The sequence below is a fragment of the Bactrocera oleae genome, chromosome 5, assembly GCF_042242935.1.
Source record: "Bactrocera oleae isolate idBacOlea1 chromosome 5, idBacOlea1, whole genome shotgun sequence".
Taxonomy (NCBI): domain Eukaryota; kingdom Metazoa; phylum Arthropoda; class Insecta; order Diptera; family Tephritidae; genus Bactrocera; species Bactrocera oleae.
The window spans coordinates 45,628,548-45,655,353 of NC_091539.1; the positions used below are offsets into that span (position 1 = coordinate 45,628,548).

General features: G+C 35.1%; 1 protein-coding gene across 2 annotated transcripts in view; it reads left to right on the forward strand.

Moving 5' to 3' along the window:
- Positions 1-26,806, forward strand: part of LOC106616094 (mucin-2) — a 118,449-nt gene that overhangs the window by 89,587 nt on the left and 2,056 nt on the right. For both annotated transcript variants that reach the window (XM_070109948.1, XM_014232578.3), the window contains exon 2: positions 23,547-26,514. In XM_070109948.1, coding sequence (XP_069966049.1) covers positions 23,547-26,514 — 2,968 coding nt within the window. The remainder of the gene's footprint in view (positions 1-23,546; positions 26,515-26,806) is intronic.

A 26,806-nucleotide genomic window follows, 5' to 3' on the forward strand; every position in this document is an offset into this window, starting at 1 on the left:
TTTAAACTTTATGGAAATTTTTTCTCAGTATACTGCTGGAGTGGGATATTACGATATTGCCAATATCTAGAGATGCATAAATAATTAAATTTCAATGATGGAATTTTTGAATTTTACGCAATCTGCCATTACGAATTGTTCTTAATGGCTCTACTACTTATAATAATAATCTGTAAATACACTGATAACACCGCTCTACAAAAAAAACTATCTTTTTTTGTTCCCATGAATATTTTAGCAAACTTTCATGGTTCAAGTGTCCAGATAACGAAGTTACTCATAAAAGTATGAAATGTGAAATGCTCTTGTTTTATTTCGTATTTTGACACCTTATTGGCTTAGTAGTAATAAAGTTTATTTTTCCAGTTATAATTAGGGTTCTGCTCCCTCAGGGACTTTACAGAGAATATGCGAAAAGTTATGCAGAAATTTAAGAAAAATCAAACTTTGAGATATCTAAACCTACAGATAATCACTGTCCAGTTTTGCTAAAATCACGAAATTCCCAGAAATCGGTACAATCTATCAGTGGAAGTGAAAGAAAGGATGTAACAGCTACGCCTAGGTTATTTTCTCAAAATACGCTTAGGGATTTTAAACGTGATGAATTTAGGAATGATAAGCAATTTGTCAAAGAGCTGGATGTGGAAGCATATTGTTTTAATTACATTTGTAAAAATTTTCCGAAGTTGGGTATGGAAAAGTTGAAGGGTGGACCCTTTGTTGGTCCTCAACTATAGCAATTCACGAAATCTACAGATTTTATTAAAGTTATGACTGTCCCGGAAAGTGTAGCTTGGAAAAGTTTAGTGTTGATAGTCGAAATTTTCCTAAGTAACCATAAGGCACGAAATTATAAAAAAAACTGTCCAAAATTTGCCGATAAACTTTCATACCCGCAATAATTTGGAAACATTTTCGGATAATTTAGATAATAATAGTGAGAAACAGAAAGAGCTGTTCCACTGGAATCTATGTTAAAAGTGATGAAAGGAAGGCATGATGGTTGATGGTATCATTTCGTTATGGTAGATTGTTAACCGGAAAATTATAAAGGAAAAACTCGTAAAAGACGTTCAGTTGAGGTATAAAATAAGTTATCGACATTTGTTTTTATGTTTACTTCAACGCAACCTAATTTTTCACAAAAAAAAAAGTAAACTGATATTATAAATACTTATACCATATATGTATGTTAATTTCTTTCATGTTTTCTGATTTTTGTAATGTTAAATGAAAATAAATATTCAAAAATAAACGAGAAGAAACCTTGCAAAATCATTGATAGGGTCATAAATTGTGAGCACAATCCAGTATCTATCTAGGCAACAAAATCACTATAGACCAGTGTAATTACTGTGTTTTCGTTATCAATCCACCTTCTTAAAATATGATTTTCTATCTCTTTTCGCTGTCATTTATTTATCTGGTGGACATGAAGAATATGATTTGTCAACTCACATATGTATTTATTGCAATAAATGTATATCTACTTATCTCAAGTCCACTCGAATCTCAAGGTGTTTCGAATTTCTTAGAACTTTACTTATCATTAGCCACTAGTCAATTGTACACGTTCTTTTAATTATCTATTAATTGATGTTTAATAATTCTAAGCTTTATGAAGACTTCTAAGAATAACTTGCTTTCGACATTTTTATAAAATATATTGAACTCTTTCCAATTTTAAGAGAAAAATCGTAGTCAACATTTATAGTATACCCTGAATAAAAGCATGAACAATTTTTAAATATATAGTCATATACATATAATAAAAAGGTTATATACGGATATATATACATATACATATATATAGCAACTACCGTGTATTACCGATTTTTTTTGCGGTTTCCGATAGACGGTCATTCACTTTCCGCTTAAGCAGTTGGTTAGGCATTTAACATAAGTTACTGTAAGAAATTTATGAATATGTGTATATATTGTATATATATTTATATACATATAAGTTTTTGTTGTAATTTATACACAACTGTAAAATATTATATGGAAAAAGGTAATATTATGCGTGCCGAAATAGCTGGAGGATATGAATAATATTTCTAGGAGGCTAAAAACCTAATATGAGGTACATATGTATGCCTATGTAGAAGTCTTATAAGAAATCAGCTATAATACTGAGATCTCAAAAAAATTATTAAATTTTGCCTTCAAAAAATTACATAAACACAAATGCACTCTATTCACACTGTAACAATCCCTAATTTAGCTCTGACTTAATCGCTCCTGATCATTTATTTTATTTAGTTGACATTCATATAAGCTGCCGATAACTATTTGATCTCTCTTGCGTATTGTCAGTATCCTTCAGAAATTCAAAATCAAATAAATTTTGCTGACGCAACTCTCCTTTTTTTATCCACAGATTTTTTTTCTTAATTCTTTTCTGCATAATCATCAACTTCGTCAAACCTTGTGCATACAATTCGGATTGGATTTTATCGACTTGGACGATTTTCTAGTTGAGAGAGATTGGCGATAAGTCATTGTACGCCAAGTTCTCTCAGTCGTCTCAGCGATGATAATTAACCACATCAGCGTTGGGATTTGATACTATTACAATTTTCTGACGTCCCGTGAAGGACTGATTTTTATCGATTCGTACTCTTGAATTGAAAATCGTGTAAACTAAACATGAGATAGAGTCAAAAAGCTTTGTCCAAAGTCTTGTACTTTCTGATTTCTTTACACCTGATTTCTTTTTTTGAACAAGGAATATTAAGTTTGCCACGAAGTTTGTAACACTCAACATCGGATATGATGATCAACATGACAAGCTGAGTCGATTTAGCTATGTTCGTGTGTCCGTTCGTCTGAATACCATATGTACTCGTATATGCCAACTAGTACCTCGGTTTTTGAGGTATCGATTTAAAATTTTGCACACATTCTTTTCTCCCCAAGAAAATGCTCGTTCAGTGCCACCGTTGTTCAACTACTATAGAATTTAGCTGCCATACAAAATGACCGAACAAAATCAAGTTCTTCAGTGGAAACTTATTAGCTTCTGCACGTTTTATTTTTAAAGTTTGAAATAAACTTTCAGGATATAAAAGACTTGCGAACATTAGAAAATATGATTCTTCAGTTTGTTTGCTTTCTCTCACGTCGAGTACTCCTCGAACCGTCCCATATGGTATGTGCATATTGCGTCTTCCAAAAATCTCACTGAAAATCAGCAGGCAAAGCACGATCGTATTTAAATACGGCTTAAGCAAAACCGCTAAGAGCAGCTTGCTTTTATGTGTCATGCGAAGTGTGCAACTCATAAATGTCTTTAAATGTATCATATTGCAGCATGCAACAAATACTGGTTCGATAATCGCATATTAGTAATATTGCACGTTTTTTTATTGTCGCTGTGTTTTTTTTCTAAGATATCGCACATATTTTATATGCTATGCTGAGCTATGCTATGTTGGCATATTTTTCAACACCTTTTAAAAGCTTTGTGGATATGTACGAGTGTTTATGGACACATATATAGATATACGTACATATTAAAAACGAATTTCTGTGCATACATATGTATGTATGTATATGTCCACATAAACCATTAAGCTGCTCTGTAGGAATTCCATGCGGCTCAAAATGGAGCGCTGCTAATGAAATGAGTACATAAGATGTAATCGACATGCACGTCGGGGCAATCCATTAATGGTGACAGAATTGGTTAATGTTATTTCAAGAATGAACTTGCAAACTATAAAAGAGTGTTTGAGAAGAGAGGAAAGAGTGTTTGAAAGTGGCCAGGTATTTGCTTTCCTGCATGGCAGTCGTTTAAATTGCTTGACATATACTTATATGCAGATCTATAGCGTCCAATTACTTCACTTTTCCGCATCGCTTTTTTGCTTTCATCTAATGCATTTACGCATGGAAACGAGTTAAACGAAATACATAATACTCATAACTTACAAATAAGCAAGAAAAAAGGTGATTTTATATAATAGGTTGCAAATGAATTTCAAAAAAATATAAATACAAATTTTGCAAATTCTGTTAACCGTTATGAATCGAAGAGAGAAAATTTTTATGAAATTCGAGAGGCGATTTTGTTTACTATCTTGAATAACCTAACCCGAGAGTAAACTATCAAAATTGTATCAGCAGTAGACCACATAACTAATAATCGACTCTCTTTCACTGTAATGCCAAAAGTTGTATAAATATCGGTGACAGTTTAGGGGTGTTTTGTTATAAAATGACTGATCATTTACATTGCGCTCTCATAAGATAGGTCGTATCATCTGATTCAGGACACGGTTTTGCGTCGGTGACTGTTTGTGCCTTTAGAGAATATTGCAATATTTTACATTCTGTGAAATTAGTGTTTATCTAAATAAATAGACTCAGAAGACGCTGAATCTAACTAAAACACCAATACATTATTACCAAACAACCACCACTTATCTGTAAAATTTGTTCTCAGCATCTGAAATGAATTCGTAAGTTTAATTGAAGTCAAGTATTGGAGACCCCATATTATTTAATTAGCACGTCCAAGGAAATTTGGAGCTTAATATAAAACAGCCTTGCTTTGCTTTCTCTCTCTGTCTGATTTACTAAGATCTGACTGCTAAAATAATTTATAGGACTGCTGCCAAGCTATACGAGAACTCCGATCATAACGGTTCTGCTATTTAAACAATTTTTGTCCAAATATATATGGTCAAGAAAAAAAAATACATATTTTTTTTATTTTATTAAAAATATAGGTTTTATTTAGCATAATGTGATCCGATTTGCGTCAAATATGCAGTATTTCGTTTGATAATTTCACTCTCATAGAACCCTTCGTCCCTATTGACAAAACGGTGGGGCAGGCGATTTTCTTAAGCTTCTCCTAAGGCGAAATTTTCATCAGCAAAATCAGTCGCCTTAGACAACATATAGTAATCACTAGGTGCCAGGTTCGGATTATAAGGTGAATTCAATAGAACGCTCCAACCAAGCTTCCGGAGACTGTGTCACTATCGATGTGTGTGCCCTGGCGTTATCCTGTTAGAACACAATTACTCCTTTGATGGACAAACCTGGCTGCTTCTGAGCAATTAGTTTGAATTGCTGACACTACAGGTGAAAATTAAGAGTTTGGCCAAAGAGGAGTAGCTCATAGTAGCCATATAGCAAAACCTTCTTGTGCGTCAATCCAGACTTGATGACCTTTTACTCCCGCTCACCGCGATTCAACACGACCGCTTGCGCTTAAGAAATTTAAAAGATTTCAAAAAGGGTTTTCTCATAATCCCATAGCTGTAAAATATGGCTTATTTTCTATGGTATCGATCTTCGACGCCTGCTCAAACAATATTGAGTCAAACAACCACGAACCAGTCTGCGGAGTTTTTATATATTCATTTCAGGCTTTACAACACCCTGAAGGAAACGTCGGAGACTCTATAATACGAATGGTATACAAAAGAAATTCTATGCATGATAAACTGAGTCGATTTAGCCATGTTCGTCTGTTGTTTATACGCAAACTAGTCCCTCAGTTTTTGAGATGTCTATCTGAAATTTTGCCTTGATCCATTTCTCCTAAGAAAGTGGTCGTTCGGTGCCACCGATGTTCCACTACTATAGCATATAGCTAGATGTGGAAAACTTTCTTATTTGACGAGATATATTCATTTGGCGAGGATTATTATCCAAGGCAACGGTACAATCTCCGAAGAAATGGTTCAGAGCAGACATACTATAGCATATAGCTGTCATACAAGCTGACCAACCAAAATCAATATAAATAATATATTTACGCTATAAGAAATGTACCTGTGAAGGGTATTCTAGCCTGAGTAAACCAAAATTAACGTTTTTTTTTAGTACCAAATCCTATCTTTCTAACGTCATGTAGCGTAAACCGATCGCGCTTATACGACGCAAGATACAGATTACTAAAGCTATCTAGTGGAAAAATAATAGATTTGTTTTTACTATACTTTTTATATAGTATTAGAACTTAAGTGGATGTGAAAAAAATACAGGGAATGAATTTAATAATTAATAAGTCCCGTCAGGCCACAGACAGTTTCTTGACTCATATCGCACCGCATTTCGGACATCGTTCTCTCAATTGAATTTACAAAAATATGTTTTCGCTTGGTGTTTCAAATTAAATTGCTCTAGTGAACCCGATAAAATCTTTTAAGCTATATGTTAACAAGAACCTCTACTCAAATGCAGTTATATTTCATAACTGCCTTGTTCTTTTTCTTCATAAAACTTACGAGTGCCGAGAGTGTGAGAAGGAATATTGAACTTGAGACGAAAGTGAGTGGTTGAAATGGAAATTATTTCTGTGTTAACACTTTCGCTTTTCAAAAATCTGCAATGACGATTGCAAACGAAAGGAAATGCACTAATTAAGACATGACGAATGTAATGAAATGCGTAGCGCTGTGATATAGCCGCGGCGCTGGTGGCGAGCCAAGCAGAATGTGAGGCTAGGGGCATTTGAAAAAAGTGAAAAAGCGATGAAGAGATATTGAAATGCGCATAATTCACTAACAAATGGGCGACGGCTGCGGCCACAAAACTATTTACTATGGAAATATGTATGCATGTATGTATGTATGCGTGTATTTATGAATGATAATATGATTGGCTTCGCGACCGCAACGGCAATTCGTAATGCCAACCACCCCAGCAAAAGCTTGGGAGGCATTTTCGCAATAAATATCACTGCTTGAGTGTATCTACTACAGGCACATGTGGTTGTGTGGTTGTTGGTTGGTATGTGCATATGTGTATATTTCACGCTGCAGTGCGACAGAGTGTATCATCTTCATGGCAATTGCCTTTAAATAATCCAAACAATATTAGTTTGAATTGCTGCTGCCTGGCAATGGCGCTGCCCTTTTCACTGTGGCCAACAAATCGGTGTGCGGTTGGCATTGCAACGCAACCAATTGTTATGATGGCTTGTTATTGTTGTGCAGCTTCTGCTTTTTCGCTATTTTATTCCCACAATCAAAATTGCACATTAATTTCGCTGCCGTGGCTACTGCTTTGTTGTTACAATGTTGTTGTTGCTTTATAGCTGTTGCTGCGGCTGAAGAAAATGCCAGCAAATTCCTCATCCCGCCACAAGGTGCCATGTGAGAAAGGCATTCGCAGCAACCATAAATGTATTTTTGATAAAGTATGCACACACACATTTACATAGATTTTGCAAAAAGCATTGCAGCAATATTGCCAACTATTTGGTGGATGCGCTCATAAAAGCAGAAAATGCATGCGACCAACTGCGCTGAGCTGAACTAGTTCGCGTGCTGGCATTCTCAGTAAAATGGAAAATCGTCCGCAAGGAAATCAAAAAACTCGCAAACCATAAAAGTGGTAGCTCCAATTTGCCGCAACAACAACAACCCTGTGGCAATGTGCGCGCTGTGACAGTTCCAGTGACCGGCCGTTCGGGTCGTATCGGCATTCGACGAGTCTGTCAGTCAGCGAGGCAGGCAGCTAACAGCCTACAACCAACAAGTTTTGCACTTTCCCAGCACAGCACCTTGACGTGGCATGCCGAGACACGGCAGCAGAAGAGTCACTGGGTGAGCCGTAATCCACTCGGGGCACTACAAAAGCGCCACAAAGGCATTGGTGCAGCGTTGAAATAGTGGCAATTGCAAATGTTTGTTTTGGTACACTTTTAATGTTATTGCTGTTGTTGTTGCGTACATGCGCTCCACCAACACGTTGGCAGCGCGGGCGGTGTGTGCTGCTTAATTTCATTAATGACATTTTGTTGATGTTGTTGTTGCGCCTGCTGTAGCTGCCGGTTTTTCTGCAGCAATTGTTGCCACATGTTGTAGATGCCGCTGATAGGTTTCTTCGGCAATTTTATTTGTTATTGTATTGTTTGGATTGTTGGCGCATTTCACTTTCTTTGCCGCAACAGCAGAAGAAGCAGTTTCGTCTAAAGACTTGTTTACCGGCCGTCAACAATCCAGTTAGGTGGTGTTTTGGAGAACCGCTTCTGTACGTGTAGGCATGTTGGTGTTCCCAGTGAGCAAATGAGGTATTGCAATGGATTAATCATTTGCTGTTCTTCTTATTTCATTTTTATTTGAACAACCGCATAGGAATTCTGTTATTCATTTAGTTCTCATAAAATGGCAATACTTCGGATTCATGTGATATTTTGACATTTCATATAGTACATATATATATATATATATAATATAAATGATATTGTATATATTTAATGATCAGCGTGACGAGTTTCATTTAGCCATATACGTCTGTTTGTATATATGCAAACTATCAGTTTTTGAGATATCCTCCATTCCTCCCTAACTGGTATGCCTAAATAAAAGTGTTGAGCGGCGCATTTTTTTCCGCTCAACGTTAACGCCGATGCAGCATCCTGAAATAAAGCGGTAAAATTACGTCAAATTTTCACTTAAATTCTAAATTTAATGCAAAATGAATTCATTTATTAATAATACTTACATCCAATTGTGCAAGCATTAAACGTGCGTCAAGAAACTTTTCAGAAAAATTTCAATTTCTTCCTTAACTGTAGGCAACTTTACTTCTTACTTCTTAAAATGGAATTTTTTCAACCGCTCAGCGTTGCCGCCGCGTTTATTTAGGTAGGCGCTATACAAAATCTATAGGCATGAGAAATTTTTGACAATAATTTGCCGCTGCCGCTTTTATTGGTCGAAAGCGCTGATATCGGACCACTATAGGATATTGGTATTATACAAACTGAACAATCAAAATCAAATAATTATATGGAAAAATTTGGCATGAATTATTGCACAAAGCAGCAAAGCAACACGACAAACAAAGCCTTCAGAGCAGACAACTATAACTTAAAGCTGCCATACAAAATATTTGGTCAAAATAAAGATACAAATTTTCATAAAATATCTCTCCTCCTTACTAAGTAGCCTTAATTCGGTTGGCTAAAAAGAACTACCAAAATATTTTCCGTTGGGGTAAACCGTTGACCGATTTCGTTTTCAGATTTCATTGATTAAAAAATGCACCTGCTAAAACTCTGATAACTTCGGGCGAATTAACGTTTTTTTCTTGTTTTTATTTATAATTTAAAAATAAAAGCTTGTGCAATATTTAGTGCTACAATATTAAGTCCCAACTTATATGGACCTTTTTCATTAATATTTCATAATCGTGTTATCAGTGGTATACTTTTTTGTGTGGTCTCAAAAAATGTTTGATGTTCATGTCAATAAGTTAAATGATCAATGCCTAAAGGCAAATATTCAATAAGTCAATCGTGAGACAGAATTAGAAATCGTCATCAAGATCTTTAGAAACTTAGTTAAAAAGAGGTTTTACTGCAAATACGGTCTAGGTAAAAAAACATTCCATAAAGGAAAAAAAATGACGAAATTTTAAGTTGATTTCTTAAAGTTCATATAACTCCATTCATTAAAAGAAGTAGTAGTATAAGATAGTTCTTAGTGTATCCAGTACAAGCTGCTATTTGGACAGTTGTTGGTATTCGAGATGAACTCATACGCTCCTCAAAGCGGATTTTTCAGTTTCGAAAACAGAAAAAAGTCACAGCGGCCAAAACATAAGCCAAAATGTGTTGCGGCGATCCATAAGGGATGTTGAGATCCTCTGATATCTCTCTAATGCCAACACAACAAAGGTGGATGACTCGTATGAGACAGGTTTTTGATGACCTAACGACCTTTCCTGAATGTTTTGTGTCACTCAAATACTTTATCCGTAATAAAGTAGGCTCCTCAAAATACTTATGAAACATTTTCAACAATTCCGTAGCCGTGATACTACTGGAAACGAAAATTATCAAGCAAACACTTTTTTCCCTATAGTAAAAATAGCCAGACATTTACGTAGTAAATAAACAGCTCGCAAACACTAATTGATATGGTGATCGAACTACATACAAAATGAAAATAGAATATTATACCAATATAGGAAAAACATGTTATCGATTCGGTTTGCTCGCTCATTTTATAGGGATCTGATATGTTATAAGTTGTGGATATTTTACATAAAAGTTTCTGACTTATTGAATCCCTTATTCTTGCTTCTGAGTAAAAGTTCATAGTTATCTTGGCTTTATTTAGATGTTTGAAAAGTTATTTTGATTCTCATAATATTTGGTAATTGTTTTCTGTACATAGTAAGAAAAGGGTTGGATCTATCAAATATTAAAAAAAGAGACCGAAACGAGCATCAATTTAAAACTGAACACAATATTTGGGTATGATTTCGCACGTAAAATTTTATCATATTTACATAAGTTATCAATATTGAGTCAAAATTTTAAAGCTCTTTAGAATGGTACGTTTGACATTAATCTTCATTATTTCGAAAGAAAATTTCCGTGAGAAATTTTATAGGTATTCATATTTAGTTCTGATCCGCTTCTGACAGCCTATTTTCATTTCATACTCACAGTATATAGCTGGCTTTCCGTTTCCTCGGTAATGTATTTCTTATGAAATCAATTTCTTTTGAAAATAATTTCTTTATCATGTGTTGCACGTATTTGATAAAATTTCAGGCCCCTTATGACTGCATTAGAGTATATTTTTTTTATTTTTAGCCGACTGCTTGTAAATATCAATTGATTACTCATGAGAATTTTTTCACACTGTTGTTCAAGTATTTCGTTGGTATTGATTCATAAATAATTATTTTTTGTATTTCTATTTGAGTTTATTCATATATATTTATTTATATCAACAAGTGTTTTACAACCCACTCCATTAAAATGTGCAAAATGTTTTGACTCGTAGGTTGCCAACAATGCGCTATCTTAACGTCAATCACAACTCAAGTAATTGAAAGCCAAATCCACAAACACAACAGTTGAAAAGCAGTAAAAAAATTAAAAAACCTCTTTCATCTAACACGTCAATCATTCAAATTTCACTGGCTACGAAAACTCCTAAAGAGGCGAGAGCGCGTGCGTAAAATAAAATATGTGTGATTTTGTTGGCAGCGTAACAGGTCCTGATGGCAATAACCTTGCTCGCCAATTGTTTGGCCGCGAAGTAGCAACCGTCTGGCACATGGTCTCGCTAACTTGGTGGTTACTTGTTTGCGGCTAGCTAAATCTTCAATCTTGTGGTTGAAGTTGATTCGACATTAATTATACAATAGGCGAAAATGTACGATCATAAGTCCACAGATAAGCGACATTGAAAATAATAGAGCTGTTTTCGACCGACTATTAAATGTACATCAGTCTGTTTTTAGGTTCTTCTTTAGATTCTTTCGGAATATTGCTAATGATTTTTATTAGAGGGCCTCTCACTTTAACCATTGTAACCAAATTATTTTTAGGTTTTCATCGACCATAATCATGTATTGTCCACCTATCTGTCACCTGGTGTCACACCAGAACTAAACCCTCAGTTTTTGAGATATCGTTCTGAAATTTTGCACACGTCCTTTACTTTCCAACCTGCTACTTATTTTTCGAAATTGTGGATATCGAACCAATATCTAACCTACCATACAAACTGCTCGATCAAAATCAAGTCCTTGTATGAAAAAGTTGTTTATTTGAGAAGATGTCTTAACGAAGTTCAAGATAGATTATTGCCCATGGCTCCGCTACAATATTCGAAGAAGTTTTTAGATCGGACTACTATATGATAAACGTAGCTATCATACAAACTGAACAGTCGGAATCAAGTGCGTGATCAAATTTTTCATTTGACCAGATCTTTACGAAATTTTGGCATATATTAATGTACAAGAGAGCGTTACAATCTCCAAAAGAAATTGTTCAAACCGAACCACTATGGCATTTCGGTATCATACAAACTGACCGATCGAAATTAAAATCAAGATATTTTTATGCTATAATAAATAAACAATAAATGTGGCTGTATTTTCTAAATTTTTTATTCATAATTTCACCCATTTTCCATTTTTTCTTACAAAGTAACCGATTTTGGTTTCCGTACAAGTTTTAGATCGGCCGAACCGTATTGAAATCTAGGTATATCTAGGAAAATATTGTACCAACTGAAAAACTTGCGTTGACCAATATTTGAAACACCGTCTGTTTTGGTCGCCGATTTTTTTATTTGTAGATGTCATGTTTGCTTAAGCACAATGTAGTAAACTAAACAACTCTCTCTCTCATTGTTTAATATTTTCAATGATCGCTTAGAAATCATCAGTTTCATAAATTCAACCTGCAGCTAGAATACTATAGCAGGTAGTTTTGGATTTTTCGTTATACTATTCATATCTACAAACTTTACCACTTTGCCTATTCTCTCTCACACTTTTCCGTTTCACTCCGAGGTATTAGGGAAGAAAAGCTCTTATGCATAGTATATGCATGTTTTTTATTATCCCTATAAATATTTTTAATTCAATGTTTCACACAGTTTCATAAAAAACAAAAACTAAAAGTTTGACCCTTTAATATTGTGCCTTCTATTTGAAAATTTAATACTATTGTATAAATAAACATCGATACGCCTTGCCGAGTTATTTGCTCACTTTGTATAAATAAGATTACAATATTTAAAAATATGGTATTTTTTATAATTAATTACATATAATGTCACAATGTATGTGATATCACATGCAATGAGGTGTACATTTTATTGTCATATTTCAAAATATGAAAAAAGTTTCTTTTCAAGTCATAACTAACCGCAATTACCTATTCGATTACTTGTTATTTGTTTTGTGGTACTTCAATTCCGACCACTTCACTGCCGGTTATCAAGTATGCACACAACAATGGTTCCTATATCAAACATCCGACCGCAGTGGAATATATACTAGCGGAAGTTCGTTGAGCTTATCAAACTTAAAAGCTTATACCTGCATTAAGCGATATCGAGCGATTATTGTGTGTAGTAATATTTCATTGCAGACCTCAATTATACAATATGTACTTGTAGATATTTCTTGGTCTATATACTATCTATAATTACATACAAGGACAAATGAAGAAAATTGTTTACGATTTCTTTTATGATATCGATTTTGTGTAAGTCACATTGATTTCCACATTTAGCAATTACTCATAACATTCTCAATATTGTTTGGAAGAGTTTTGGCCGTAAATTGAAATGAATTTAGATTATTACTTCGAACGAGATATCGAATTTGTGAGTGGCTGTCGAAGACTATGTTATTTATCACAATTTTAAGGTGTTGTATGTTGTACTTTACTTTTTCTAAATCAAACAAATATATGTATGTATATATGTATAAACACATCTCACATTCCTTTGGCAAAAAGCATTATTGTGAAATTATTGTAGATGCATGAAGAACAGCACAGCTTGAATTTCTATTGTCTTGTGGGAGACTCTGCATAACATTGGGACACAATATCCCATCTACATACATACATTGTGGTAATTATCAACACTTTGGCAGGGAATTTCCTTATTGAATTGGATGAGTTAGGGCGAGTCAGATCTCCCTAACAATCTTTCTGTTTGATGTAACAACTGACACCAGCGTTTTGCTAAGGCTCTTAGGTTACAAATACTTAAATAAACATACTAGGAGATAATTCAACGAACATATTAAGTAATATTACTTACAAACCTGGCTCGATACACATCACATCAATGTATAGTGAAAAGACATTTACTATTAAATAAAAGTGACGTGTTGTTTTCCAATCTAGACTCTTCCGATCGATTCAAATGGGTTTGACCACAAGTTGTTATTTGCTGTGTCAGCAGCTAGGAACATTTTCGTTTATAATTAGTCGATGATTTTTTTGGAAATTAAAAAAGTTTCAACAAGTTTTTGGCAAACAGAAAATTTCAAAAATTTTAGGTAAAAGAATGCCATTTTGATTACACTTTAATTTATCAAAAATAGATATCATTGAAAAATTGTTACTGCATAATATATACGCCTACATATACATATATATATTAATATATATATAACTCAATTCGTGTAATAAAATTTTTGAGAACGTTTTAAGAATATACATACATAAATACGTACGAGATGGCTTATTTAATCATTTGCAGCTGCTTTTTACAAAAACCTTTAACCTAAAGTTTTTATTTAAAATATTCTTGGCTATCGACCAAAGTAACCTTGCCGATAATACATTTAACATTGAACCACCAGGTTATTGATCCATACATATTTTATCATTTGCAGCTGCTTTTTACAAAAACCTTTAACCTAAAGTTTTTATTTAAAATATTCTTGGCTATCGACCAAAGTAACCTTGCCGATAATACATTTAACATTGAACCACCAGGTTATTGATCCATACATATTTTATCATTTGCAGCTGCTTTTTACAAAAACCTTTAACCTAAAGTTTTTATTTAAAATATTCTTGGCTATCGACCAAAGTAACCTTGCCGATAATACATTTAACATTGAACCACCAGGTTATTGATCCATATATATGTAAGTAATTATCAGATGTAAGTGTGTTGAAATTTAAGCTGATAAACTATAAGCGCGTTTATTCGTAGTTTTTGTTCAAAACATGTCAAAATATCAATCTGATTGATTTGCGCCACTCGAGATTTTTCGACCTTTCAGAAAACCAGAAATACTTATGTACATATATACGAGTAGTTTCCACAATAAGTAGTGGAAGATAATTTTGGTTTTATACGTAATATTTTGTTACTATTACTTTTGAATGATTCTTTTTGAGTTTTGAGGTTGGAGCGAGGAATTATCACAAATACAAAAACCCAAAAAATGTATTGCAACAATAGATGAATATCAGTAATGATCGAAGGACAATTGCGAATTTTGATTTTTGACAAAAAGTCGGCCTCCCAAACAAAAAAAATCGTTTTTTGTGAAATAATATATACTTCTGTGTGGCTTAAAAAATCAAAATTATTATTCAAAATCTGATTTTTTCGATTATTACCTGACAAATATATCTGAAAAGCTCGTGTAAAGAATTCAAATCGATCGGTCTAGCCTTTTTGGAGCCGATTACACCAAGTTAAAAAATTCTTAAAAACTGCTATCTCCGAAACTATTTTTCGGATCACATTAAAATTTTCGAAGAATATTTTCAAATATGTTTACAATTGATATATGTACATATATCCAAAAACAAATGTCGATATTTTGAAACATAAAAAAACTTACAGAAGAAGTATTTATTTTCCTATTTATTGAGTTAAAACAAATAGAACTACATATATTATACATACACATATATGTACATAATTTTTTTTATATTATTATATATAATTATTATTTTGCAATATTCAAGAAAATATATTTGTAATAACACATCGATATTACATAATTTCAGAGGCATGTACATACATATGCAAGAAATGTAGTAAAAATGGTACCGTCATTTATTATAGTTGTCATCAACTGACCTATAATCTGTACAAGCGTATCTGCATCTAAGTATTATAAAACATTAGGAAAAAATATAGCGGTATAATTTCGTCCGATTATAGCGCTTAGGCAAATTTAATGCAATTACCAAGTTTTTATCATATGCGTTGCATATGCATATGAGTGCTTGCAATTTCATAAATATATATGTTTGCTGTGTTTTTGCATTTTTTATGTGCAGCAGCAAATGTTATAGTATCGTACTGGTTACACTATAAGTGAAATCGTAACTATAACTAGTCCTTTTCGTTATATCTTTGCATTATATAATATTAGAAAGCTATTTGATGAAGTAGTTTTAAGAAAAACTTGAAATTCAAATAATCTGTGAACTTGGGGCATAATTGAATGGTTTAATTTCTTGTGAGATATCGTATATAATATATATACGATTTTAATGGAGTTTTTGAGCGTATTATTTTGATTAAGGATTTTGACTATTTGCTTATCATTTATTATTATATACTTCGTATACATGGTATCTGTCTTAAAACAAAGTTATGCCCTAATACTCTTCACAAATAAAAAAGATCGGTCAGTTTGTTTGGCTGCTAAATGCTATAATGATCCGATCTGAACAATTTGTTCAAAGATTATACCGTTGTTTTGTATAGTGATGCATGTTAAATTTCGGGAAGATATCTCGTCAAATGAAAAAGCTTTCGATACAACCACTTGATTCCGATTGTTCAGTTTGTATGCCAGCTATATGCTATAGTTGTCCAATCTCGGCCGTTCCGACAAATGAGCAGCAGAAAAGGGCGGGTGCAAAATATCGAAAGCTAAAAAACTGAGGGACTGATATACAGACAGACGGACGGACAGGCGGGTATGGCTAAATCGACTCAGTTCGTCACGAGGATCATTTATGTACATTATAAAAATACTTTATAGGGTTTCTGACGTTTCCTTTTAGATGTTACAAACATCGTGGCAAACTTAACATACCCTGTTCAGGGTATAAAAAAGTTTTTCACTGACGAAATTTCGAGTGACCAAATAATTAAATTTATCCAAAAAAAGTATACAATAACTGTTTTGCCATAATTTTAGCAGCATATACATATAAAATTCCTAAACATTTATATAAATTTACTGTGCCTATGCTGTGCTATATGCTTCAACAATTGCTCTAAACCAATAACTACTTCAGAAATTCTATGCTGGGATATTCCGATCCGCGTTGCCAACAATAAGCAAGTTAAGTCGTAAAAAATGAAGCATATACTCACACATACATACTATGTACACTAAGCGTTGACATGCCCAACATAATAATTGCACTATAAAAAACTTGCAATAGCAACAACAACGACAAAAACAAACGAGCGAATTTATACGAAATACTCCCCATGTAGTGCAATATTTATTCAGCATTTGCACCTCCATTCTGTGCTTTGAATTGTTATTTTTTGAACATGTTGTTGTTTATTTCGCCTTTAACTGTAATGTATAAATGTTGCCACATCTGTGAGTGTTGACCGCATTTGTGGCGTTAAAAATGCAAAATGCGTACGAAACTTTAACGGCATTTTTTTACAGCAACACTTTCACTTATACACGAAAACACCAAAAAAACAGAAATGACACTTGCCGTGTGATTCTTCAGTTACACGTGCGCGTATGTATGTGCGTTCGTTAAACATATGTATAAATTGTTTACACTTTGTCACCCCTTCAATTGGCTACTGAACAGTACTTGGTATTCAAATCAGTTACCGATAATTACATAACCAACATAAGTATGTAATCAGCCAAGCATTGTAGCTACTAATGTAAGTACATATGTATGTATGTGTGTATCTATGTATATATGTACATATTTATGTTTGGTACACCTACAGTTTTTAGCCAGATTCATGTAGATTTTAGTTCAAAATACTTATGTTTATAAGTAGTTTATTTTTCGTTTGTTTAGAGATTAATATGTCTGTATGTATGTATATATGTATATGCAAGAGGTAAACAAGATTAGCATTGTCAAATAAGAAATTTTTTTAATATTGTTTACGTCTACTGTACTGAATTCTCATTTTATGTTATTTAATCCATGCCAAATTTCGTGAAAAACCAACCTCTTACAAAATTAAGCTAAATTGTTTCCTTGTAGTGATATTTTTTTCAATGTATGTAAGTATATGGGTAAGTAAATTCGATAGGTTAGTTTTCGGTTAGTTAGCTAGTTAGGTTAGTTTTCTAATGAACTTTGTCCTGCCGAAAAGAGCCGTAGATTTTTATTCTCTGGCGTAGTCCAATGGGTTCAAATCGCCAGACGACCAATAATATGCAGCTATGAAACCATGAATATTGCTTTTAAGCCACTGATGGGTGGTTATTGACTCGTGTGCTGTATCAGAATCTTGTCGAAGAGAGTATTGCTTAACTGTTTTGTCACGCATTCTAAAACATCCTGCTGGTATACTTTTTTCCAGTTTTAATCCTTTTTTCACAAAAGTGAAGAGTTACAATTTTTGCCTTGCAGGATACCTCCCACCGAACCATTAGAACAGCTGGTGGCCACGTTGAACCTTTCAAATATAATTCTTTGCTTCTTTGTAAGTGTTTGCGTAAATCTTGCTTATTAAAAACTATTTCAAAAGGAAAAATGTATCCATCTAAAAAAGGATATTTTCGTGGCCGTTGACTGAGTGCCACTGAAGAAGCCACTCGAATCTGTTGAACCGCGTTGTCAGAAGATGACCAGTTGACCGACTACAGGCTTTCATATGGAGCTCATTTCGAATAAGTCTTATGATTTATTGACATAATTTTATATTTTTTGAGAGGATTTCTACAAATGCGTTCGCGAACAGTTTTTATGACTGAATTGGTTCGAAGCATGCGGGGAGGACCACTTCCCTATCTGTCATCAGCTATAGGCGTTTGTAATTAAACATTCTCGGAATATTAAGTTTTTTGAAAGTTCATAAATTTCACTTGCGCTATTTCCACACTTATATTATATAATACAATAATCGCAATACGATTTTCTTAAGCCGCCATTGTTAACAAGTGAAAAAAACGCAAAACTGATTATTATATACTTATACAATAAGTGGATACTGCATACAATTACAATACCGCGTTTTATGACAAGACTAAGTATGTAGGTATGTATACCATTTCTTATAAAGTGATAACTATAAAAATTAGCAAATTAACATCGTCATGCTTACCCCGTAAGGTAAATTTCTGAGTTATATATTTGAGACGAACTTTTTATGAAGTAATCATAACAAAAAACGGGCTTGTCAATTCGCCACCTAACTAATATAGTAATTTTGTTCCGTTAGACTATTTGTATCGGTGTACGTCGAGTCAATTGGCAATAATTGTAAATTAATATTTAGCGAGCTAAGACTGGGCACGCTGAAAAACTGGTATTAAATTGAACCGCCAGAATAGTCTTCATAATATGCATTCGCAGTTGCCATACAAATAAATTTTAATTTGTCATTTTACTGTCTTGCGTCACTGTCCGCCCAATAATGTTACGTATACGACATGGACAAATACAACGTAATAATATCCGAAGTCCGTAATCTCACGTATACCTCAAAATAAATTAACCAAAATTCTAAGAATACTTAGCGTTTTACGAAAATAAATGTGGCACTTGGTTTCTTGCGATTAGTGCTTTAAAGATTAGATCTTTGGCTCATGAATATTTATGAACGAACGCAAGAAGGGGAAATACAAATATACTCGGACATGTTGTTCACGTGAAATAAATTAGCTGCTTATCTTCATACTTAGTACATATGTATGTATGTATATAATAGTATGCACAAATGAAAAAAATTCAGTCAATTTGACATTTATTCAATAGCAAACTTTATGTATGAAACATTTCTTTATTTCGATTTTAATAGAATTAGTGCAAAATTTTGCATTCACCAATTTTGATAGAACAGATTGGCATTGGATAACAAACCGTCGTGTATGAAAATTTGATTGACATATTCGGGTTTTTTCGCATGCACGAGTATGTAAGTATGTATAATAACGCTTTTAAGTAAGATGATTGGCTGGATTTATGAGCGCTTTACGGTTACTCATTAAGTTGAAACAAGAAAAACCGTTAACTTCGGTGGCACCGAGGCTATAATACCCTTTACAAATACAAACAAGCTTACAAGAACTTGAAACTAATTTCGTGAGAACCTCATCAAGGCAATAACTCATGCCAAATTTCGTGAAGATATTACGTCAAATAAAAAAGTTTCCCATACAAGTACTTGTTTCCGATTGTTCAGTTTGTATGGCAGCTATATGCTATAGTGGTCCGATATGGGCCGTTTCGATAAACGATCAGCTTCTTAGTGAGGAAATGACAGGTTCAAATTTCAGATCGATAGCTTAAAAGCTGAGGGACTAGTTCGCATATATACAGACGGACGGACGGGCAGACGGACAAACAGACGGACATGGTTAAATCAATTCAGTACATCGTGCTAATCATTTATGTATATAAGTATTTCATTGGGTCTCTGACGTCTCCTTCTTTGTGTTACAAACTTCGTGGCAAACTTAATATACCCTGTTCAGGGTATAAAAACACGGCGAAGTTATGGAATGTAAAATAAATTCTATTCCTGTGGATGTTAGCAATGCTAATTGAATGTAGTGAAAAATATTGACTTTGACTTCTGACTTTGATAAATCAAAAAGTATATTCTGCAAATAACTCTTCTGAGAACCTTAAGTACTGTTTACTCAATTACTCCAATATGCAAACTGTCTTTGTGCAAACAAATAAACAAAGAGATATAAGAAATATTAATTTTTATTCACTATCATTACCATTAGTTATCTATAACTATTTTGTAGCATTTGGTAATTATATTATTATTTTAATTTCTGCTAAAAACTGGCTCTAAATACATATATAATGTATGTTTTTTTAAATTGATTTTAATTATTTTTCTATATTTTTAATGTGAGTGAGTTTTAATATGCTTGTTCATAATCTTATCGAAATCTTAATATGCTATCTTTTATTTCGGGTCGAAAAAAATAAAATTTTTTTTATTAAACTAAAATACAATTCAAGTGGCCATCTTAAGGGTTTCGTAAAATTTAGCTAAGTTTTCTGCGTGTTTTTATATTTCAAGGCATATCTTCGAGGCTAAAGTGATAAAAAATGTATTTCTTGTCGTATCCAAGCACCTAACCAAGAGTTGCATGACACCATAATTATAGTTGCTGTCATTAAGATCAAAAAAATATATTAGTTGTATATATAATTTTAGCTAGATTATCCAAAATTAAATAGAAAATAATAAGAACCTTTATAAATGAGGTATGAACCTATCAAATTAATTAGGTTATCCTTTTCGTCGGACATTCAATAACACCTATTTTACGTCAGCTATATATACATATATAGTGGGTCCGATATCGGGCGTGCTAACAAATGAACAGCTTCTTGTAGAAAAAAGAATATGTGCAAAATTTCAGATCGATATCTCTAAAACTAAAGGACTAGTTTGCGTATATACAGACAGACGGACGGACAGACATACATGGTTAAAACGACTAAACTCACAATGCTGATCATTTATATATGTATACAGTATATTTTATAGTATGTATAGTACATACTGAATACATAAAATATGTATAAATAAAATGAGTTTCAAAGATCAATAGACTGTTGAAGTAGAATCTGTTGCACAAATTGCTCGTAAAGCCAACAGAAATGAAAAATAATGCTTTTTCTTCAAAACAAAAATCAAAATATGTGTATCCTTTCGAGGATTCCCTAAATCTTTCTTCCCTAGTATTTCCACCGGTTCCAGTTAATAAACCGGGCATTTAGTAATGTCCTATTTATTCATTCTTTCAAATTATTTCTTTCATGAAGTATCTAGTTACTAACAGTTACTCGGCAAGCCATTATAGTAAAGTAAACAAAGCAAGTCAATAAAAGGCAAGTGAAAATAAATAATCAAATATTTAATCGAAATATGAACCCATTGACGACACGCGCCATCATGAAAATCGAAAACAGGAAAAACTGACCTAGACACCAGCAATATTTCGTATATTAACTGTAAACAGCGTATATATCATATATGGTATGTAACAGTGAAGTATAAAGGCGACAAAAAGTGACCACGCGACATAGTAATCGCTCAACGGAAACCGGATCACATCACATATTCACACACGCCTTACTGCCATCCACAGCCACACACATGAACACCGATTTCAAGCTTGACTACAAGTTCAACTGCACTTTTTATTTAACTATCGACCGGCTCATGTTGATACGCTTCGCTGGCGCTTCAATGAGCGGCAATACAAGTCGAATGATCCGTATAAATGCCGATTGTACATTGTGCTGATTATTATTATTGGTGGTGTTGTTGTAGGATTTTTTCACGGTCGCCTTGAGTGTAAGAAAATTTGCACTAAAATGTCAAAATCGCTTAATTTATGACATGGCTACCGCATAGCTGTGCGCTGACGGACCGGCACTTGATCAAGCCAGTAAGTAATCCAGTAGTTTACTAGGCTTACTGTATGGACTTTTTACGCGCTGGCGCATCGTTTTTTTATGTGGTGGTGGGTTGGAGGACGGCGATTGTTTGCAGAAAGTTGATTCGCGTTTTGGAAAGTGAAACTCGCTGATGATATTTACATTTTGACTGTTATTTTCATTGGTTACGGATTCCGGTTTATCATTTGTATTTCCACTCCTTTGCTCCATATAGGTTTTATACGCACATGCTAAACAACGAGGTACACTAAAAATATTGTTTTCACTAAAAGTTATGTCAAAATTTGTATATAAAGCGTGCCATTTTACTTCCAGACTAAATAGTAATATTGATTGTGAGAGTATGCAAACACTGTTACAATATCGAAAGTTGCTTGACAACTTGACAAGCTTTCGAGTTCCTTCTATAATCCCTCAAAAGTCGATATGAAATTTTCTGAGTGTTCTTAAATATATGTACATTAAGCAAATAAAATATAAAAATAACGATTTTTTGAAAATTCTAACTGTATGTAACCCCAATAAGTCGTTAAAGGTGTGACATGTTTATTCACCTTACTGTAACGACGATCATTTTTTAAGACCAAAATCTGTAGTGTTGGATCCGAAAAAACGATTAAATTTAGTTTGTGCCACGACGAAAACACCTCTTTAGCCATCAGTTGGGCTTTAAAAGTATAAAAATAAATAAACAGTTTCCATACAAGAACTTGATTTTGATCTTGTTTTGATTTTGTTTTTGACCAATAATCCGTGTCAAATTTCGTGAAGGTATCTTGTGTAGTACAAGGACATTATTGTCCATACAAGGACATTTCAATTGAGCTTGTATGTTATGATCGATATCTCCAAAAGTGAGGGACTAGTTCCTGTATATACATATGGACAGAAAGACGAATAGGATAACGGACATGGCTAAATCCACTCAATTCGTCATGCCGATCATTTATATAAATATTTTATAGGGCATACCCGAAACAATGCGCTTTACGTGAATTTTTTTTTTGCATTCCGTTGAACCTGGAGCTGATCTCCACGAGGACCTCCTCAAAAAGGTGTCTGGCGGTGAAGAAAATATTTTCGCTTAAAATTATCATTAATTCAAAAATTTTGCAAAGTTTATTATAATGGATGATTACAGGTAATGATGGAAGGGCTAGTCAATATTTTGATTTTTGACAATATGACAGCCTCCACAAAAGAAGTCTTTTCTTGTGAAAAAAAAAATTACACTTCAGAATGGTTTAAAATTGGAATTATTACTGAAAATCTTATTCATTCAATTATTACCTAGTAAATATCTGAGAACCTCGAGTGAAATTTTCAAGTCGATCGGTCTAGCCTTTTCTGAGAATATTTCTTCACCGACTTCGAAAACAGAGTTTGGAGACAAATGCGTCTACAGTTGTGGGGGCCAATCACATTTAGTTAAAAAATTCGTAGAAATACGCTTATATCACCGAAATTATTTGCCAAATCAAGTTCAGATTTTTTAAGATTATTCTGAAGACACCAAAATAGATTTTTTGACATTCACTAGTGGATATATGTAACTCCATAATGCACAAGAATGTCTCATTCACACCAGTTGATCTTTAAATACTGCTAACTTTTATAATTGTTCCCTATTTTTATATAATTTTAAATGAATATTTGAAATTTTTATTTACAGACGTGCAATCAACGACTTGCCCTTTCTGCCTGCCAGCTTACCATCCTTGCCATTAGTTTATCCACTCTCTTGCCTCACGCCTGGGGTGTACATCAGCAACAGAATTTCCCTACAGATTATCTAGTGCCACCACCATTACCCACGCCGCAACATCTGAAACATCAAAATGCGCCCACTCATCAAGCTGCCGAAACAGTGGCGGCGCCTAGTCACACATCCTCCATTAATGCAGCTGAGCCTCCCGGCTTTATGTCACGGATAGCACGCTGGTTTGGCCTCGGAGCGGCGGAACAAAATCAACTCGCGAACGGTTTCTCGTCGGATGATAAGCAAGCATACAATTATCAAGCACCGTTAGGACCAGATGGTAAACCTTGTAACCTCTGCAACAAATATCCTTGGGTACCAATGTTCCCGCAAGGTTTACAATATCCAACGAATAATCAGCATATCTCAACGGCGCCGCAACAGCAAACGCACCAACACTACGAAGCGCAGGAATCCCAAAAATATACACAACAACACCCATTGCCATTTGGCAACACTGGGAAGCAACAGTTGCCTGTAAGACAGCGCGCTGTGCAATTCAATTTCCCCACAGCATATCAACCACTCCCTGGCAACTATAAAGCATCACCTGCAGTGGGCAAAGCTCCTGTAGCACCACCATTTCTACCAATACCCATACCGAATCTAAGCTTGAACGCTTTGCCACCCATATATAATGCACAACCTTTCCGGGTACCATATTTGACGCCTGCAGCTTCCACAACAACCACCACTCAATCTACGGTCGGTAGTGCACAGCAATTGCCTACTACGAAACCAGCACATTTCGCGGAAAATATTGGAGCACATTCGGAGTTGCAACTGGATAGTGTGCGTCCAGAGCAGACGTATTCAAAGCCAACACGAGATCATGACCCCAGTTTTGAGATTGTTAAGAGTCATCAAATCACAGATTTCGTCTCATCAGTGGAGTATCCAGTCAGCTTCGAGCAATCGCCTTCTATAGATTTGGGGCAACAGCAAGTTCCCGTTAATCCACCAGCGGTCAAGGAGACGGTTGCGACGGTGCCATATCAACATCAAACGTTCAGTCCAAATCTACACAAACACTTGCCTGCCTCACAAATACTCACCGAATTGGGTAGCTTTGCGGGGAAACCGCAAACCCAACAGCCTCAACAAGCCCAGTCATATCTTGATACACAGTCGCAGGGATCAACACCTCCCCAGCCACAAACACAACAACCGCAACAGCTGCAATATTCTCCAGCTACCACATCGCAGTCGCAAACCGGGTATACACAATTTCAACAAAACTACCAGCCATCCACAACTTTCTACACAACGCCATATCAACAGCAAACGCAATATTTGCAGCAAAATTATGAGCCACAGAAAGCTCCCTATGAGCCACAAGGTGAAGACAACTTTCCATCCGCTTCATCCCACAATCTCACCGAGGTGCAACATCAGCAACAAAACCTAGACTACAGACCTTGGTTGCCGCTGACGCAAACCTTTCCTTATACAACTACTGAGCCACCACGCGAATTCGAATTGTCAACCCAACTGTCGCAGCTTGGTGAGGTGGACTACATAACGGAACGCGGGCAGGGGAATACACAAGTGCAATTTTTACCTTCCTTACAAACACTACAACCACCGCGACAAGAACAAGTAAAACACGATCAACGAGAAACACCAAAACGCTTTTTGGACTCTCCCATACAACATGCGCCCGGCTTTCTTAACCGACCACACCCCTTTACACGTGATCCCAGCGAACTGAATTTGCGCAGACCGCCTACGCCATTTGTACCCCCACAACATTATTCAAATCACAAGCAAAATTCCGTCGATGTGCCCTTCTCCACAGCACCATGGCTAGTGACGCCATTGCCACCCTTGCCCACATTTACTGGTGCACCTGCGGCGCCCACACCAACCTCCACCTACAGTGCCATAGATGCGAGCGGTCAATATGCTGGCATGTCACCACCAACACCGCCACCACCGGCACGCCACAAAGACATTCATCAAATAATCATTCCTTATACAACGAAAAATAAGCCACGCCCCTTCGAGCCTACGCGTCCACAGCCGACAATTAATCAAATCGCTCAACAGAATGCTGCTTTCCAGAAATGGTCTGCCCAACAGAATAGCGTGGATATACACGAACAACAGGAGTCTAAATTGGTGACCGCACAATTAGCTACGGAGACACCCCTACCTGCACTACCGCGTCGCACTACCAAATATGTCACTAAAATACTTGCCTCAAATTTACGCGATCTACTGCGTCGCGAACATGAAATCAGACAGCAGAAAACGAATTCTTCGAGCTTTGATCTCTCCAAGCTGCAGAAGAATATCGACGACTGGACGGAGCAAGAGTACACCTCACTGTCACATCGTCCGAGTACGCCAACAATACGTGGTCGTTCCAAGCACATACCAACTGAATATCTTACCACAACAACTCCAGCATCACGCCGACCTAAGACGACAATTAGTCTATTTGAACCACCTTCAGAGTTACCAGCTTCCGTTAATGATTTGCAATCGCTGCTGTTGGAACGCGATACGAAGCGTTTCGAATTGAATCAAATAGACGATGATGTGGATAACCATTTATTGGACACTCTAGAAAGCGAAACAGTGACTATCTCATCAACAACGAGTCAAACAACCACGCAGCAACCGCCGAATAGTAATGGACATGCGGCACCAAATTTCATGCATCTCAATTCCGATTCCGGTCAGTCCGAGCCGGCAGAACTTTGGCGCAAAGCCAAGGTTTCAATTTCGCCGCAAACACACGAAAAGGTATATGTGGTCACACCGCAGCCGCGATTCTTCCCTCAACGTGCGCTGACTACGACCAGTACGAGCACTGAAGTGCCGCTCAGCTTTAGAAAGTCGCCACGCTTTTTAGTGAGACCAACACCTGGTAATGGTAAGTATTTTTTTGGAGTTCATGCTGATTAATTTTAATTTTCTTGCAAAAGTTTCGTGAAATTTAATCGGTGGACACCAACTCGCTTTATGGTGAAGGCTGCGATCTCATCAAGTTTACCAGTAAATTGAGTATTTAGTGGCTTACAGCTAAGAGCCAAGCTGTCTTGTGATTTTTTGGTTCAAAATTGGTGTCTTTCTAACCTTTAGTTAAACGAGCCATATATATTGAAGTCATATATATTTTTCTTGACTTCAGGACAATATGTGTTGTTCAGAAGAATTCTTCACTT